This window comes from Rhinoraja longicauda, chromosome 27 (genome assembly GCF_053455715.1).
Source record: "Rhinoraja longicauda isolate Sanriku21f chromosome 27, sRhiLon1.1, whole genome shotgun sequence".
Taxonomy (NCBI): domain Eukaryota; kingdom Metazoa; phylum Chordata; class Chondrichthyes; order Rajiformes; family Arhynchobatidae; genus Rhinoraja; species Rhinoraja longicauda.
This window is the reverse complement of record NC_135979.1, coordinates 16,282,415-16,298,619: the sequence shown is the minus strand read 5'-3', so window position 1 is coordinate 16,298,619 and position 16,205 is coordinate 16,282,415. Positions and strand designations below refer to the sequence as shown.

At 39.1% G+C, this 16,205-nt stretch overlaps 1 protein-coding gene across 3 annotated transcripts; it reads right to left on the bottom strand.

Annotated features, from left to right (window-relative positions):
• Nucleotides 1-3,128: 3,128 nt before the first annotated feature.
• LOC144606815 (RNA-binding protein 24-like) lies at nt 3,129-13,454 on the bottom strand. 3 transcript variants are annotated; one of them, XM_078423211.1, is made up of 5 exons: nt 13,373-13,454; nt 12,975-13,135; nt 8,141-8,264; nt 6,322-6,373; nt 3,129-5,331 (listed from the first exon to the last, which is right to left on the bottom strand). In XM_078423211.1, the coding sequence occupies exons 2-5, from the start codon at nt 13,131-13,133 to the stop codon at nt 5,076-5,078; spliced, it is 591 nt and encodes a 196-aa protein (XP_078279337.1). In that variant the 5' UTR covers nt 13,134-13,135; nt 13,373-13,454; the 3' UTR covers nt 3,129-5,075. The 3 variants fall into 3 exon arrangements, with proteins under 3 accessions (XP_078279337.1, XP_078279338.1, XP_078279336.1); XM_078423212.1 differs by having other exon boundaries at nt 13,343-13,452; XM_078423210.1 differs by lacking the exon at nt 13,373-13,454 and having other exon boundaries at nt 12,975-13,326.
• Between the last annotated feature and the right edge of the window lie 2,751 nt (nt 13,455-16,205).

Genomic DNA, 16,205 nt, shown 5'->3' with positions numbered 1-16,205 from the left:
ATCGTGAATGGTTCTTTATTCAGAGTTTATTTTTTACGTAAAATAGGAAATGCTGCTCAAGCCGAATCTGCAGAGAGAAACAAGTTAACATTTCTTATTGATGACCATATTTAGACAATTCCAAAACGAAACCATATATTTTTTAAATGTACTTTAAAGATAGAATTGTATTTACAAAGGGGTTATCACAATCTCAAAACCTCCCAAAAGCTTTGCAATTAGAATTTAGCTGATCCAGAGACAATTTTACTTGCACAAAGTTCTCAAGAAAAATAGAAGCTACAGTTAACTATTTACACCTCACGCCTGCACTGTCATGCGGTAAGGTCAGGGCTGATTCTTTTTAACCTTAGTGCAGCATTATATTTTATATGTGCTTTTGGGCGATAAACTTGAATTTTTTAAGCTCTAACAGAATGTAGACAATACCAGCGTGGTTAATAATTAGTAGTCATTGCCAACTTAAATGTTGTCTTGCTTGTGAAGTAGTGTCACAATGTTATTTGGGACATTTCTGGGATCTGAATCATGACATTTTAGAAGTAGAGATATATATGAAAATTATATTTCCCTCCAGGGATGAATAAAGTTTTATCATATCGTATTGTAAACTTTAATATTTGGAACAATAATAAAGGGAAAAATGAAGGACTTTTTGTAGTGTGTTCAGAAGAACTTATTGACTTTCCATTTTTATTTCAATTAATTTTTATTGCAAAAGCATTCCATTGAATGCTCTTCCCACGAATGAGTGGAAGTGGATTCAATTGCGCTATTCATAAACATTTGAGAAGTACTGAAAAGAAAAAAGCAAACCTACAGCAGTATAACAAGTCGAATTGGACTTGTTTGGTCAGCATACACTAGTTGTGCCAAATTGCCCCCTCAACTGCTGTAATCTGTGGTTTCCAAGGAAGGATGTTGGACGCTCAAAGGAATTTTCCTGATGGCAGTTTACCATATGCCTTGCCTGTAAGGATGGTGCAGATTGAGAACCAGGGAATTCCTGTCAAAACCTCAGTTTCTACAGGGCATTTTAAAGATGATGCATGTTGCAGTCAGTGTGCCAGTGGTGGAGTGACTACATTTTCATGGTGGTAAAAAGGATATCGATCTAGCATATTGTTTTACTGTGGATAATGCTAAGATTGGTGCAAGTTGGACTGACATCTGCCTTATCAATGGAAATAATGTGGAGACACTCAAGTCTCTTGCTGCAGAATAGCTAGTATTTATACACAAAATGCTGGAGTAACTCAGCAGGTCAGGCAGCATCTCGGGAGAGAAGGAATGCGTGACGTTTCGGGTCGAGACCCTTCTTCAGACAGTCTGAAGAAGGGTCTCGACCCGAAACGTCACGCATTCCTTCTCTCCCGAGATGCTGCCTGACCTGCTGAGTTACTCCAGCATTTTGTGAATAAATCGATTTGTACCAGCATCTGCAGTTATTTTCTTATACAGCTAGTATTTATATGGCTGCTCCATACTGGTCATCACATACTCCTGCTGTTGTTGCACTAGTCACGTGCAGAATGACATGTAATCTCACAGTTTATGCAGACCAGCCCTCTTGTGCCAATTTCAAAGAGCACATGATTTGAATAGAGAATTTGAATTTTGAAAAACAAAGGTTTGTACAATAGGTTGTGTACTACACACTAATTACAGTGATCAAGTTTCACTCTGTCACAATACCGAGAGGACATCAAAGCACAGAAAAAGGCTCTTAAACCACCACATACATGCTGACCTTTTTACTCATCAACAATCAATCTCATTTGCTGCATTAGTACGATATTCTCATGCCTTCCCTATTTAGATATTTTTCTACATGGCTCTTAAACAGTATTTTTATCTAATATTGCAACATAATTGGTGATGTGATAATGAAGATGATATTAGACAAAATGCTGGAGTATCTCAGCAGGACAAGCAGCATCTCTGGATAGAAGGAATGGGTGACGTTTCGGGTCGAGATCCTTCTTCATACTGAGAGTCAGGGTAGAGGGAAAAGAGAGGTATGGAAAGATAAAGTATGAAAACAAGTGATCAAAGGGGACAAAGTTCAAGGAAAATGTAGAATAGATAATTGTTAACTAAGGGAAGGTGATAAAGCATACAAGGTAAAATTTAATCAGGACAGTCAGACTGGTCGGAGAACTAAGATGGGGGGGATGGAGATAGGGGGAAAGCTAGGATTATGAAGTTAGAGAAGCCTGTATACCGCTGGGTTGTAAGCTGCCCAAGCAAAATGAAGTAGATTGTTTAAAGCTACAACAGAATATAGATCAGTTGGAAAGTTGTGCGACGTGTTGGCAGGTGGAATTTAATAGTGCAAGGTGATGCATTTTGGGAAGTCAAATGGGTAGAACTTGTTCAGTAAATGATGATCAGAGAAACCTTGGGGTCCACGTCTATGATGCCATGAAATGGCATGGAAGTCTCTGGAATAGTTAAGGTGGTGAATAGCATGTTTGTTCACTGGTCGGGGCATAGAATAGAAGAGATATTTTTGTTGTAACTATAAAACATTGATTGGGCCATACTTGGAGTATTATGTGCAGTTCTGGTTTTGACAATTAAAAATTTCCCCAAATTCTGTGGAATCCTTCCATTCTTCTGGCAGTTCTGAGGAAGGGGTTCTGACCTGAAACATTAACCAATTTTCTGATCAAGGAAACTCCTTGGTTGGTTGCGTTCTCCTAGCATTTGTATTTATCAGATCCAACTTTCACGTAAGCAGAATAAAAGCTAATAACCATAGCATGCTATCCATTTATTACATGTTAGTTTTCTTTTATAAATGATCCTCCCTTAAGTCCTCCAAGCTGACACCAATAGATAACTATCACACAAGTAACTTTCTCCTTCCAGATAATCCATTGTTATAACTGTCTTAGGAAATCTCATACATGTGGATCGCCTTGACACTCTCCCCTCATATGTTAAGCTTATACTCCAAAGCAATAGTTTACATTTTAGATTTCCAACAATGCTATCTGTTCTTAGAATCATAGTCTGATTGATACAGCATAAAAAGAGGACATTTGGCCCATAAGAGTCCACATCAACCGTCTATTTTTATATTATTCCTACCTCAATCTATTTTATTCTTCTTACATTCCCGTCAACTCCCTCCAGATATTTGGAACGTGGGATAAAACTGGAGCATCTAGAGGAGCATGCAAAAACTCCGCACACCACTGGAAAGGGCCAGGACTGAACCCTGGAACTGTGAAGTAGAGGCTCTTTAGTTGCGCTGCAGCTAGTCAAGCAGCAGTTCTTGAATAACATGGTGATATATATATATATATTATATATATAAAATTAACCCAAAAGGAACATCATTCCTAACCAATGACAACTCAACTCATTAGACTCGTCAAACCCAAGTAATCTAGAGAGGAGATGAAAAGGGTAAAGAAATTGGGATACGAGTACAGCCTTGGAGAAATTTTTTTAAATCCCAAGACTTTGAAAATGTACTTCAGAAATTCAATTATTTTTGTAGCTAATTTGCTTATAATTTAAAGGATTATCAATGTGTACAAATTAACTTTGGAGTTTCTATATTTTACATACTGATACATGGCCTGTATCTCTCCTCCCCCCAACTATCCATAACCCTCCAGAAGCCAGTGAATTTGATAAAGCCAGGGTGCTGATCGCTGAAAATTGTACTACATATGCATTTTAAATTGCCCCCTTTTAATTATTTTTACACAGGGCACACTCGATGTTGAAAGTTGGATGCACATTTGAACCCCATTGGCAGTATTTGGGAACTAGTAAAAAAAAGTCAGTGCATCCTGTTCTTGTAACACTATTAAATGTAAAATCTATACAAATCCTCTTTGGCAACTATGGTTCGTTACATTTCACAGTAGAGTTCTGGTCAGGAGCCCTTATTTCAGAAGGTAATGTCATTCAACAACACGAAGATGGATCCGTATTCCATGATGCAGTAGGTTTCCCCGTTTCCTGTAGACATCCTCATCTTACCTTTTCCAAAGAAACTGTTACCACAGGCATAATGTTATGTCCTACCGTCATTAGGGATTACATGGTTAGATATTTTCACAGGCAGCAAATTAGATTCAAGATCTGAATACATCTTACATTAGGGTATCTCTATAATGTACACCAAACAAATCCTTACAGTTGCAACTATGTGGGAAATGGAGCACTTGTTGTATATCCCTACCAAATAAAAACAGCTCTGTTAACTAAGTTTATAAATATTCCATTCACTGGGTAATTTATTATTCAGAGCAAAAAAAAGTTTTATTCATACAGTGATTCCTGGTGCAAATACTTAGAGAAATAAACAGTGTTGATCAATTGTGTAATTTCATAAATGACCCGAACTTTATTTTCTAGGTATCAGGTACTGTGGACTGGCTGGATGCATGGCAATCCAAGCAAAAGAATTCCAAAATCTTTCCACTCATGATATAGAAATTCTGGTCAAAGTATAAAGTTCCAATTGTATAAAAATCCTGAGTCAAGCATGGGATTGCAATGTAACAATCCCTTAATATTGAGGTCTGTATCTGCATGGAAGCATTTGAAAAAAATCCATAAAAATTGAAGAATTTAGTCGATTATTATGGTAATGTTACATTTTCCCATTTGTCATTGACTGATGTTACAATTTGACATCAAAATTTCCCTTCAACATTTTGCTGGTGTTAGTTGACACTAATCTAGTGGGTGGCTACCCACTTAATCCTTATAGCTTGTTTTGTGCCAGATAATAAATACGTTTCCAGTACAAAATCCTTCAATGCTGACTTTTACCTTTCAGATTAGAAAGGCAACAAAGATTAGAAATACACAAAAGTTTTTATTTCCAAGAGTCCTGAAGTGAGGGACGGGCAAGAGGAAAATGAACCAGTAAGTATAACAATTTCTGGGACTTCCCTCTACTTTGGATTCTGTAAGAAGCTTTTAAAAGTACTATTCTCAATTCCAATACAATGGCAGTAGGTCCAATTGTTACAGCTTACACGTGAACCCGCAATATTAGAAGTTCCTTTGATTTCAGGCAATGTTGCATGAAAGTAACCATAATGCTATCGTCTCTGAAGACCAGCCGTATGCAATATTGTTGGCTCATGCTGACCTTGGCTTAAATTTGGAATTCCAGTCTGTAATGGAAGTTGCACTGTGTAGGCGTAACCAGGATTAGGATAATGAGAAGAAATCGGGTAGAGATGTTCATATGCTGGATACTGCGAGTACAGGGCTACATTGGAATCCAGATATGAAGTGGAGGGCAGAACCAAGCCAGGCTGAAGGATGGTCTGTGGGATCAGGTATGGCCCAACTCTGGAAAAAGATTGATAAAGATTGATCAGAGTACTAATAATATTCGATAGGATTTAAGAAAAACATGCAGATAATATAAAATCTGTTATAGATTCTGTAATTAACATTTAAAGAAACTCCTCAATAAAAGGTTTTCTTTTCTAAGATTAATCACTTACTCCAGGAGTTCTATTTGAAAGTTATATGACTGTGAATGTGCGAAATGGACCACTGTGTGTGGGGGAGAGGAAAGAAGGGAATGATGATCAGAAAAATAAATTCTGATTAGGAAAGTGTGGTGTACACAAATTAATGGCCCTGCAAAATATTATTCTTTAATGTGAATACCAAAAGATCAAACCAAATATTTTCGAAAGATCAAAGAAACATGCAGCACAAACCAGAAGTCCTTCGTCTGTGAGGACTTAATATCTTTGCCTGCTGACAGCAGGATGCTTACTCCGATCTCAGCAAGCTTGGAGTTAGGAATTCTGCCATGGTCACTACTCAATCCTACAGAACTTCAAAGCTTTATTCATATTCATAGTTCAGATATTATAAAGAGGGAATAGCCATTTGGGAGAGATTCTGGTAGCTTGGATCAGTACTTCATAGATCAACACCTTCACAGAACAGGGGGGAAATATAGCAAATTGAAAAACGTTTGCTTTTGCTTAATATTTGAACCAAGGTTTTCCACCAACTTGGTCTCAGAAAATATACTAATGGATGATTTCCCTTTTCTTTAGGGAGAGTGAGTGTTTGCATAAGCACGAAGCACTTCCACAAATTAATCCAAGCAAGGTTAGAAACTCAGCGTTCAAAATAACTATTGCTCCAATGTATTAGTAATTTTGTCAAGAGCTGAAATGTCCCAATTTCTTGAGTTTCGTCAAGTCTATGTGTATTGATTTGATACCATTGTATAAATCTCGTACAACAGATTTTAAACAAAAACTCTCTTTTCTTAGGTAGTCAGATAAGCGCACAGAAAGGAATATGCTTACTTACCCATAAGGTCTCTGCATCAGAGCTGAGTGAACTTGTTGGAGGCCAAGACTTCCTGACATTTAAGTGGAAGAGAATTTATTAATAAATGAACAAGTTCTTTGTCACCTGGTCTCAGGTCACCAACAGAGAGACGGCAACGTCATTATTACTGCACCATTGTGTGATGCACCAGAGTACTTTTATCTAGTTAGGAAAATTGATACGTCCTGCATTAACAGCTCTCCAACACTACTGCCATGATCAGGTATGTTTTAGCTATTTCACCCTGCCAAAAGTTCCTACTCTTAGAGAAGTGAAAAAACAAGTATTCTAGAACAGAATCTGAGAATTGACCAAAACCTGAACGGTAGGATCGAACCATTTAAACCTGGAGCTTAACACAAGTTTTCTGCATACAAATTCCTTGCAGTACTACTGAACATTACTATGTTCATTATTTCAAATAGGATAAATAGCCCCAATTTGGGAATTTTTGGCTCGGTGCTTGTCTAACATTGCTGGGGAGCAATCATCAGTATTAGTGATTATCGTGGCTCCGTCAACCATTTGGTCTGGTTAAGGGTTGGCAATCTATGTGGCCTTAACAGCACCCCATTTAAAAAAAAAATCAGCTAGAATTTATTGTGCACAACTAATATCCAATAAATTGCTGTAGGCAGATATGATCTTTTACACCGAAAGCTGCTACAAGTTAGAGATCAAAATTGTACAAAGCGTTCTCGGGTTTTCCTGGATTTGTTTGAAGAGAACTGTTTCAGAACCAGGAAGTATAAGTAAAAAATTAAATCGAAGGAGGAAACAAAATAAAGATAATAAATGTTGAAAGCTTCCTCAAGCTATTAAAATCCAAAGCAGTTATCTCACTTAGAAAAGTTGATTTTCAGGGGATGCTGGGTTTAGACTTACCAAAAAACTTAAAAAGGGGACTGTGTGTCTAAAATAAGCCAGGTTTTTCGATCTGGTTCATTCCATATCTAATTTGCAAATACAGAAACAACGTACTTGAATGAGGAACTAATCACATTGCTATCTTTGGTTGGCCCATTTTTGTGCATCTCAGACAACATTGTGATTTTGTTTTCATATGGACTGTACTTTAGCAATTTTCCAATTTGCATATAAAATCGCAAACGTTAATGGTTCACTCTTGGTTTTAGAACTTCTAGGCCTTTATGCCAATTATACACACATACATATACACACACACACACTCATATCTACACACACATGAAATAAATTGATTTATTGAGAATAGACTTTGTGCTTTATTACCAGTTACATTTGATGAAGCTAAATCACATTTCATACTGTAGGTTAATTGGCTTGGTAGATTGTAAATTGTCCCTAGTGTGTAGGATAGTGCTAGTGTACGGGGATCGCTGGTCGGCGCGGACATGGTGTGCTAAAGGGCCCATTTCCACGCTGTATCTCCAAACTAAACTAAAAATCCAAAATCAGATAGTAGGGAATTTTCACCACCAGTAAATTCTCATGGATGTCAGGATTGGACTGTCCTGTTCCAAACAATATCCAAAAAGTGAATTTATGTGGACAGATCAGGATACAGCTGAACACTAGAATCACTCTCTATATTTAGCTAAGTAATAGCATGGGAACTGGACAACCTCCCGCAAACAATGAAGGAAAACATCCCAGTTTACTTCAAGGGGACAGACACAGATCTTTGGGAAAATAAAATCTGCTTGAGAGAAACCATACACAGCTTAAATTGCCCAACCCCACCCACTGTACTCTTTATTACCATTTCTTTCCCTCTAGCTTTGCACAAAATCAGAACCCCAAGGACGTTAAAACATACCTGAATGTACTGTGCGTGGTTTGGCACCAAGATAAGCTAGGTTTACATTAGTCTTTCTTCCATCAATAATGGGATTAGGATCTTTACATGCCCTCTCTGCTGCAGCCCAATCTGCCATGGTGACCTGTGATTCAATCAATAGGGTTAGGAGGGAGCATGAAATATAAATAAACATTTTTTTAAGTTTTAGGGATTAGTTCAAGCAACACGCAGCTCCAATAGTCTGGGTTTGGCCCTAACCCATGGGCAAAACAATCAAAATGTAATCATCCTTGCTTGGCTTTTCAATACAGGCAACTCTTTCAGGAATAAGGGGTCAAAGAGTAACAGTTGACTTCCAGTACTGCAGCCAAGTGTAAACCTGGACAGATATCACTATTTAATCACAGTGGTCATATTTCCGAGCCATGGACTCCCCTTCCAGTAGAGGGCTCTCCATAGTTAGTGAACGGAGGGGTTGGGCATACCTCATGTCTGATGCTTTAGTGTTGTACCATATTAATGAAACAAAGTGGAATCAATAGGCATGCAAGAGAGATAAGAAGTTGTTCAGGGATAGGGAAATAAGGAGAAGGGGAATGGGATAACTGGTCCATTAATCATGGCCTTATTAATTTGACCAGGTCATCAACTTCCATTAAAAAAAATTGCAATTTTACACAAATATTACATCTTTATTTCACAATCATATTTTAAGTTAATGGCTTAAGCATTGTAAACATAATTACATTAAAAAAAATAGTTAATGCGATATTTAAAGTTTTTCAAACAACCTGAATATCATCACCATTTAAAAGAACTTTCACAGCACAAACTGCCTGGGGCTCCCCGGGCAGTGTTGGGGAGGTGCAAGATCTGCATAGGGGATAGCTATAGAACTACAGTCAATGTTGTTGGGAGCCTTATGGCTGCAAAAGGTTAATGCAATTGTAGGAGCTATGCAGTGTGGGTGGAGGGGAGGTTAGAAAACAACAATCATAAGGAGAGGGTTGAATCTTATACAATCTGGCCCATTGGGGAGAAAATGGTACCAAATAACAATCACACTGAGGCAATCTGGTTATTTGCTTCACAGAATTGAAACATTGTGGCCAGTTGGAAATCTCTCGCCAGTAATGGCTAATTCAGTAGGAAAGAACTGCAGATGCTGGTTTAAATCGAAGGTAGACACAAAATGCTGGAGTAACTCAGCAGGACAGGCAGCATCTCTGGAGAGAAGGAATGGGTGACATTTCGGGTCTGCATCTCTGGAGAATATGGCTAGGTGATGTTTCGGGTCGAGACCTTTCTTCAGTCTGAAGAAGGATCTCGACCTGAAACATCATTCATTCCTGAGATGCTGCCTGTCCTGCTGAGTTAGTCCAGCATTTTGTGCCCTTTTTCAGACTGCTGGGCCCTGACCTGAAATGGCACCTATCCATGTTCTCCATAGATGCTGCCTGCCCCGTTGAGTTACTCCAGCACTTTGTGTCCTTTTGTGTAAACCAGCATCTACAGTTCCTTGTTTCTACGCACTAAAATAGGATATTTGAAGCAAGAGGGCACAGTGGTATTGCTGTTTAATTAGTTGTAGAGCGTTCCTGCAAGGAGCTGGAATACACATGGGCCATAAGCTCTACCTCTGCTGTAATCCCTGTGGTTCAATAGGAAATAAGATCATCTTCAAACCATGCTGAATTAGTCATTAGGTGGTCATAAAATGCTGGGGTAACTCAGCAGGTCAGGCAGCATCTCAGGAGTGAAGGAATGGGTGACGTTTTGGGTCAAGACCCTTCTTCAGACTGATGTCAGGGGGACGGGACAAAGGAAGGATATAGGTGGAGACAGGAAGATAGAGGGAAAACTGGGAAGGGGGAGGGGAAGAGAGGGACAGAGGAACTATCTAACGTTGGAGAAGTCAATGTTCATACTGCTGGGCAGCAAGCTGCCCAAGCGAAATATGAGGTGCTGTTCCTCCAGGTTTAAGAAGCAGCAATATCGTGTATAACAGATTGTGAAATCATTGTTGTAGCAATTTAAAGGTTTTGCAAGATTTTGCTGGTTCCACTTCACTCCATTTCTCTTTTGCATCATGAAGTACATTTTTGTACATACTTTGAAACTAGTTAACAATTTACAAGATAACCTATTGCTCTTGATCTATGTGACAGATTTGTATCACCAATTCATCAATTAAAGGATATTGAAGTTAGCCCATCTTGTCAAATTTTGGTACATCAGAATTTGATCCAAAGATTGTGAAGAGTACAAGAGGAGATATATGGTCTCACAGGATGAACAGGTCCAATGAGGGCAAGAAATTATGGATTAAATCTTTTGGAAATAAGGATATATGTCAAGTACACTCAAGAGCACCTGGCAAGGGCATTAGCAAATAAAGGGGGTGTTTGAACAATATTAACCCATATAAAGACACAAGGACGCACAAAGGCAATTTTAAATGTGGAGGATTTTAGTTAAACTGAAAAAAATAGAATACACTCCAGTCGCTAGAGATTATGGTTCTTGCTTGGAAGACCGATATAATTTATAATGACTTCTTCTTTTCCCCCTGTCGGTTCTCACAGAAAAGAAAAATGTTAAAGGACTTATTTTGTTATCTTCAAGAATTATCAAAGGTGAATAAAGATAGATTTGCACTGCATAATTTGAGAGCATTGAATTTAGAGATAAATGACAAAAAAAATTAAAATGGAGAGATGCAGTTATTAAACAGAGGGTAGTTAATATTTGCTGTTTCAACATAAACTGTAGAAACATTACACTTAGTAAAAATGTATTTGAGAACTGTTTTAAAAATAAAACTATTAAAGAAGCTGGGAAACAGGCAGTGGCTCAAGATTAGAATATGGCTCGGGTAAAATCATCTACAGTGATGATGGGCAGAATAATTACACATAATATGGTTCAATGACTTCATTGCTTCTAACACCAAGTAGAAAATTTGCTGTTTGAACTTGGAAGATTTCCTGTATTACAAAACATTTTAAGGACCCTGTACTACAGACAGAATACTAGCTTACTATTTGATTTGATGACTACATGTTTATTCTTTACAAAATTAATATGAGTTGATCATTTCCATTTTGCATGGAAGCAACTGGGCGTACCCAAATAATCATTCTGCCACTTCTACCTCCTCTAAATAATTGTTATTTTTAAAACTTGTCTCAGTACCCCCTTTTTGCCAAGCATAATCGTCCATTTTATTATTTAGTTGGTCCCGAATTCCATCCTATCAAAATGTTACATTCTCATAGAATTAAAAAACATATTTCTCTATTTTCACCAGTTTTTAAGGAAGTTAGTCCATAAATAGAGCTATACAGCACAGACACAGACCCTTCAGCCTAACTCATCCATGCCAACCAGAGCTAATCCCACTTGCCTGGGCCTGTCCTTCACCCTCCAAAGTTTTGTATCCATAAATTTGCCTGTATCTTTTAAGTGCTGTAATTGTACTCAGCTCTACGTATTTCTCTAGCAGCTCACCCCGTGTAAGAACCACCTCCTGCGAGGAAAAAGCTACCCCTTAAACCTATGCCCTCGTGTTTTAGACTCCCCTACTCAGGGTAAAGACTGTGGCTATTCACCCTTTCTATGTTCCTCTTAATTTTATATATCTCTACATGGTCACCATCGATTTCTTATGCTTCAGGAGCTAAAGACCCACCCTATCGAGCCTCTCCTTATTTCTCAAAACCACCAGACCAGGAAATATCCTCAAAGTATTTTTGTAACCTTTCCAGTAACCATTTGTAGCATCCTTCCTATAGCAGGTCGACCTGAATTAAACACAGCACATGTGGCCTTACCAACATCTTATGACATCCCAACTCCTGTATTCTATACCCTGATCAATAAAGGAAAGTGTGCCAAATGTGTTCTTCCTGGTGCTATCCACCAGCAGCATAGAGCAATGTATCAGCACCCATAGTCTCTCTGTTCTGCAACACACTCCTGGACTCTACTGTTTATTGTGTAAATCCTGCCCTGGTTTGTCCTACCAAAATGCAACACCGTACATTCATCCTAATTAAACTCAATCTGCCATTTTTCCATAATTAAATCCACAGATCTCTCTTCACTTCCTTCACCCCTCCCCCCAACAACACCATTCGCTTATTACATGGTGTTTTGAGCAGCCAGTTTCTATTCATTCACATTGTTGTGGATTGGGCTCTGAACTACATCCAACAGATCCCCCATCTGTTCCTTGATCATCACCAATTAAATTTCATACAATAAACAATTTAAACTGCACCTTAAAAATGTGACTATGTAGGCTTCTTCTACATCCAGGCCCTGAAGTTTGGGAGAGTATAAATTACCCCTTGTTCGAGAGGTAGAATTTAGATTGGGGGCAATTGGTGAAAATAAAAGGGAATAGTGCAGGTTTCATGCAAGTGAGTGCCTGATGGTCAGCGCAGTGTCAGTGGACCGAAGGGTCTGTTCTTTTGTACATTTTAGTCTGCGTATTTTCAGCTTTTCTTTAATATTTTTTAGCATCCCTTGTATTTCATACAAGTCTAGGCCACATGACCCAAAACTCGTGTCTGCGTCTGTATTCTTCGACCTATTTTGTGTCGATTGGGGAAGAGATGACGCAAAGTAACGTGTTGACTGCCTCACCTGGTTACTCCTTGGTGGCATCAGCCAAGTAAATACACAGAGAGGAGGTGGAAAATGTAAATGTATGTGTTGCACTAAAATTAGTGAAGGGCTTGTCAACAATCTCCGTTGGGTAGCACCAGAGCTGAAGGACGATTTAGCCACCGAACTGGCCTCCACGGGCCTTTGACCCCGCTGCCCTCTTAACAAATTCGATACTCACAAACCCGTATCCTCGAGAACGCCCGGTCAACTTGTCCGTTATCACCGCTGCTTCTTCAATCTCGCCGAACCGCTGGAAATAGCGCCTGAGTGACACCTCATTGGTGTGATACGGTAACCCACCCACAAAGAGCTTCCGAAACACCCTGTCCTTATTCATAACTGGCATCGGGTGGGTGAGGGGAGAAGAGGCACAAGAACATATCATGAAACAATTACATTTTTTTTAACAAACCCACACAAGAACTGTGAGATGATTGTCAATAATTAACTCGTTATTGTAATTAATTTGGGGATAAAACAGAAAGCGCTGTTTGGGGTTTTTTTTTTTTTTTTTTTGCTATGAACTGATCTCGCAAATAGACACACTTTAGAGTAAAGGTCTGCGTCGCCACTCACTGCCCGGGGTAAACACGAGTCCGCTGCCCGATTCACCGCGTCTTTGTCTCGCCACTCGCTTCTCTTCACAGTTGCTTTTGTTTCTTTGTAACTCACAATGTAACCACACGAGAGCCGCCCCCCGCCGCCCCATTGGACAATCCGCCGCCTGTCCCCGCCTCCCCGACGCAATCTACCTCCCTATTGGCTGCTCGGCATGTCCATCACTGGCACGACCCATACTTCCTTTTACTAGCAATCAATTCACAGCATCCAAATCGGATTTAAACTCACCCACCCTACAACTATCAAATAATAAAATGTGCTTGTTGATCCCCGGTTATTTATTGCTGATAACTACAGGATATGTTTAACATTACTTATATTCCCCCCCCCACCTGTTTGTAATGAGCATGTGGAAAGTGGAGGGTGATGGGAGAGGGCTGACGCTGTCTGCTGGAGAGAGAGGGTCACTGGAATATTATTATCTAGTCAGTGGGTCTGGAATTCCGGATAATTTATTTCACGATGTTGTCTCCACCCCATCCCAGCCCCCAATTTCTTCCCAGCTGCAAGGCTACGGTGTTTTATCGGTCATTGTTCGTGGTTGAGCCAAACTACCAGTATCAGTGGGTCATTTAGTTGTGAATCCCGATGCATCCATATAGGGGCGATGGATACCTTGTTGTCATTCCCACAATTTAAGAGCTGCTTTTTCTGTTGTTGCCCAGATCAGCAATTTGAAGATGAATTGGCTTTCAAACTTAAGCCCTGCAGTTTTCTATGGTCTCTTTGAAACAGGTTGCATAAATCGCATGTTGTACAATTCTTGAATAATCTCCAGGCTTGGGTGAAAAGTGGCAAGAGTTACTGCAGATAATTGTCGAGAGAATGATATCACAACTTGTGGGTGGAATGATTACTGTATAACGATATTTTTAAAAAACATCAATATTCCGAGCTCACCATTGACCTAAACATAAATGGACCAGCCTCATAAATAACATGCACGCAAAAGTAGGCTCCAAGTGTGAGTATTTTGAAGCATGTGACTTGCCTCCTCTGTCATTCCACCATGTATGGAGCACTCAAGAAGCTTAAATGACACCCAGGACAGTGAAACTCCACCCTAACCTCTCAGCATTCACTCCTTTCCCCATCATCTAAGATACCCGGTAACAACTCACCAAAGGTATATGACAGTTTCCCAAATCTGTGACTTCTAATGCCTGGAAGGACAAGGAAATGCAAGGAAACCATTAACCACACACTATTAAGATTCAAACATACTTGCATGCTATCTTTGGTACTTAGTCAAAATCCAAGAATTCCTTGCCCAACAACACTTTAAGTGCACTTCCACTACATGGACAGCAGAAGGTTTAGTTGACAGTTCAGTAAAGCATTGGAAATAAATACTGGCCTTGCCAGCTTTCATCATAATAAAGATTGCAGGTCTTTTATAGTCTTTGCTCATATGACTTCCACTTCTTGTACAGGTTTCTCCCTTTGGCTGTGGCTGTGGCTGGTGGCTGTGACTAATTTGCCTTGTAAATATCCATATATGGCTGTCTAAGTGAAGAAAATGTATTGTTCCAGCCTTAGCCAAGAGACATCACTTAGCATATTTGTTCCACAAAATGGAGTCTCCTTTTTCTGATTTTTTTATTAGCGATTTCAAAAGACAAGAAACTAAAAGACACACTCCACCCTCTGCACACTTTCTATTCATATAGGAAGTATTAATGTTTGAGAACTTTATTCATTTTAAATTAGGGAACTTGCCTTGTCCATTAGAAAACAAAAATAATATTAATGTTGTCCCTGCTTTTCCAGAATTATAGAAGAATCCTTATGTATTTCAGAGATACGATCAGACAAAAAATACAGCTTAAAGTGATAAAAAGATTTTTAGAAAGGAAACCTAAAGGCTTCACTAAAAAGGTGAGTTTTAAGGAATGTCAAAGAATGAGAATGATTAATTTTAAATCATGGGACTATGATACCTGAAAGCATGACTGCCAAATGCAGAATTATACAAAAGCCAACAGAATCAGTTAAAGAGACTCTTCAGATGGTAGGAAGGCTGTGGAAGTGTACAGAACAGGGAGGGGAGAAACCAGGGAGGGATTTTGAAAGTGAATGAAGCCCAAGATTTTCATTGATCTATTTTAAAAAACAGCGAACCTAAAGGGAGAAATTCAAATAGTTTGCAATTATGGTTAGTGCCATTTGTAGCTGCACGTACCTAACCAAAACAGTATATCAACAATGCGATGGGGCAGAGCACATACTTGATGCTGCTTGACTTGCTGAGCGTTTCCAGAATCCGTAGTATATTGCTCTGATTACATCGTCCCTTTTGCCCATGTCTTTTTTTGTTAAAAGAGCGCCAAACAAAATAATGGCAGAATTAGTAAACTGATGCTGGACTGATGCCATGTACTAAGCAAGGACAGCGAGCTGGTGAGAAGCCAGTGCACATGACAGCAATCAGATGGCCAGATGATTTCAGTAAGAGTCTTTTTATATATTCATTGTATTTATACTTTAGAATCATGGAGCACTATATCCTGGAAATGCAGCCTTTACACCACTAAATCCACACCAACCATCAAGGCCCCATTTACAATAATCCCATTTTATTCTGCTTATATTCCTATCAAACCTTCCCCTCCCAGATTCTACCACTCACGTTAGCAGCAAGTAACTAGTCAACCTAAGGGAGGTGGGAGGAAACCCACATGGTCAGAGAAAGAATGTGAAAACACCACAAAGAGAACACTGGAGGTCAGGTTTGTGCCTGGGTCACTGGAAGCATGAATCAGCAGATGACAAACTAAACCACTGTCCA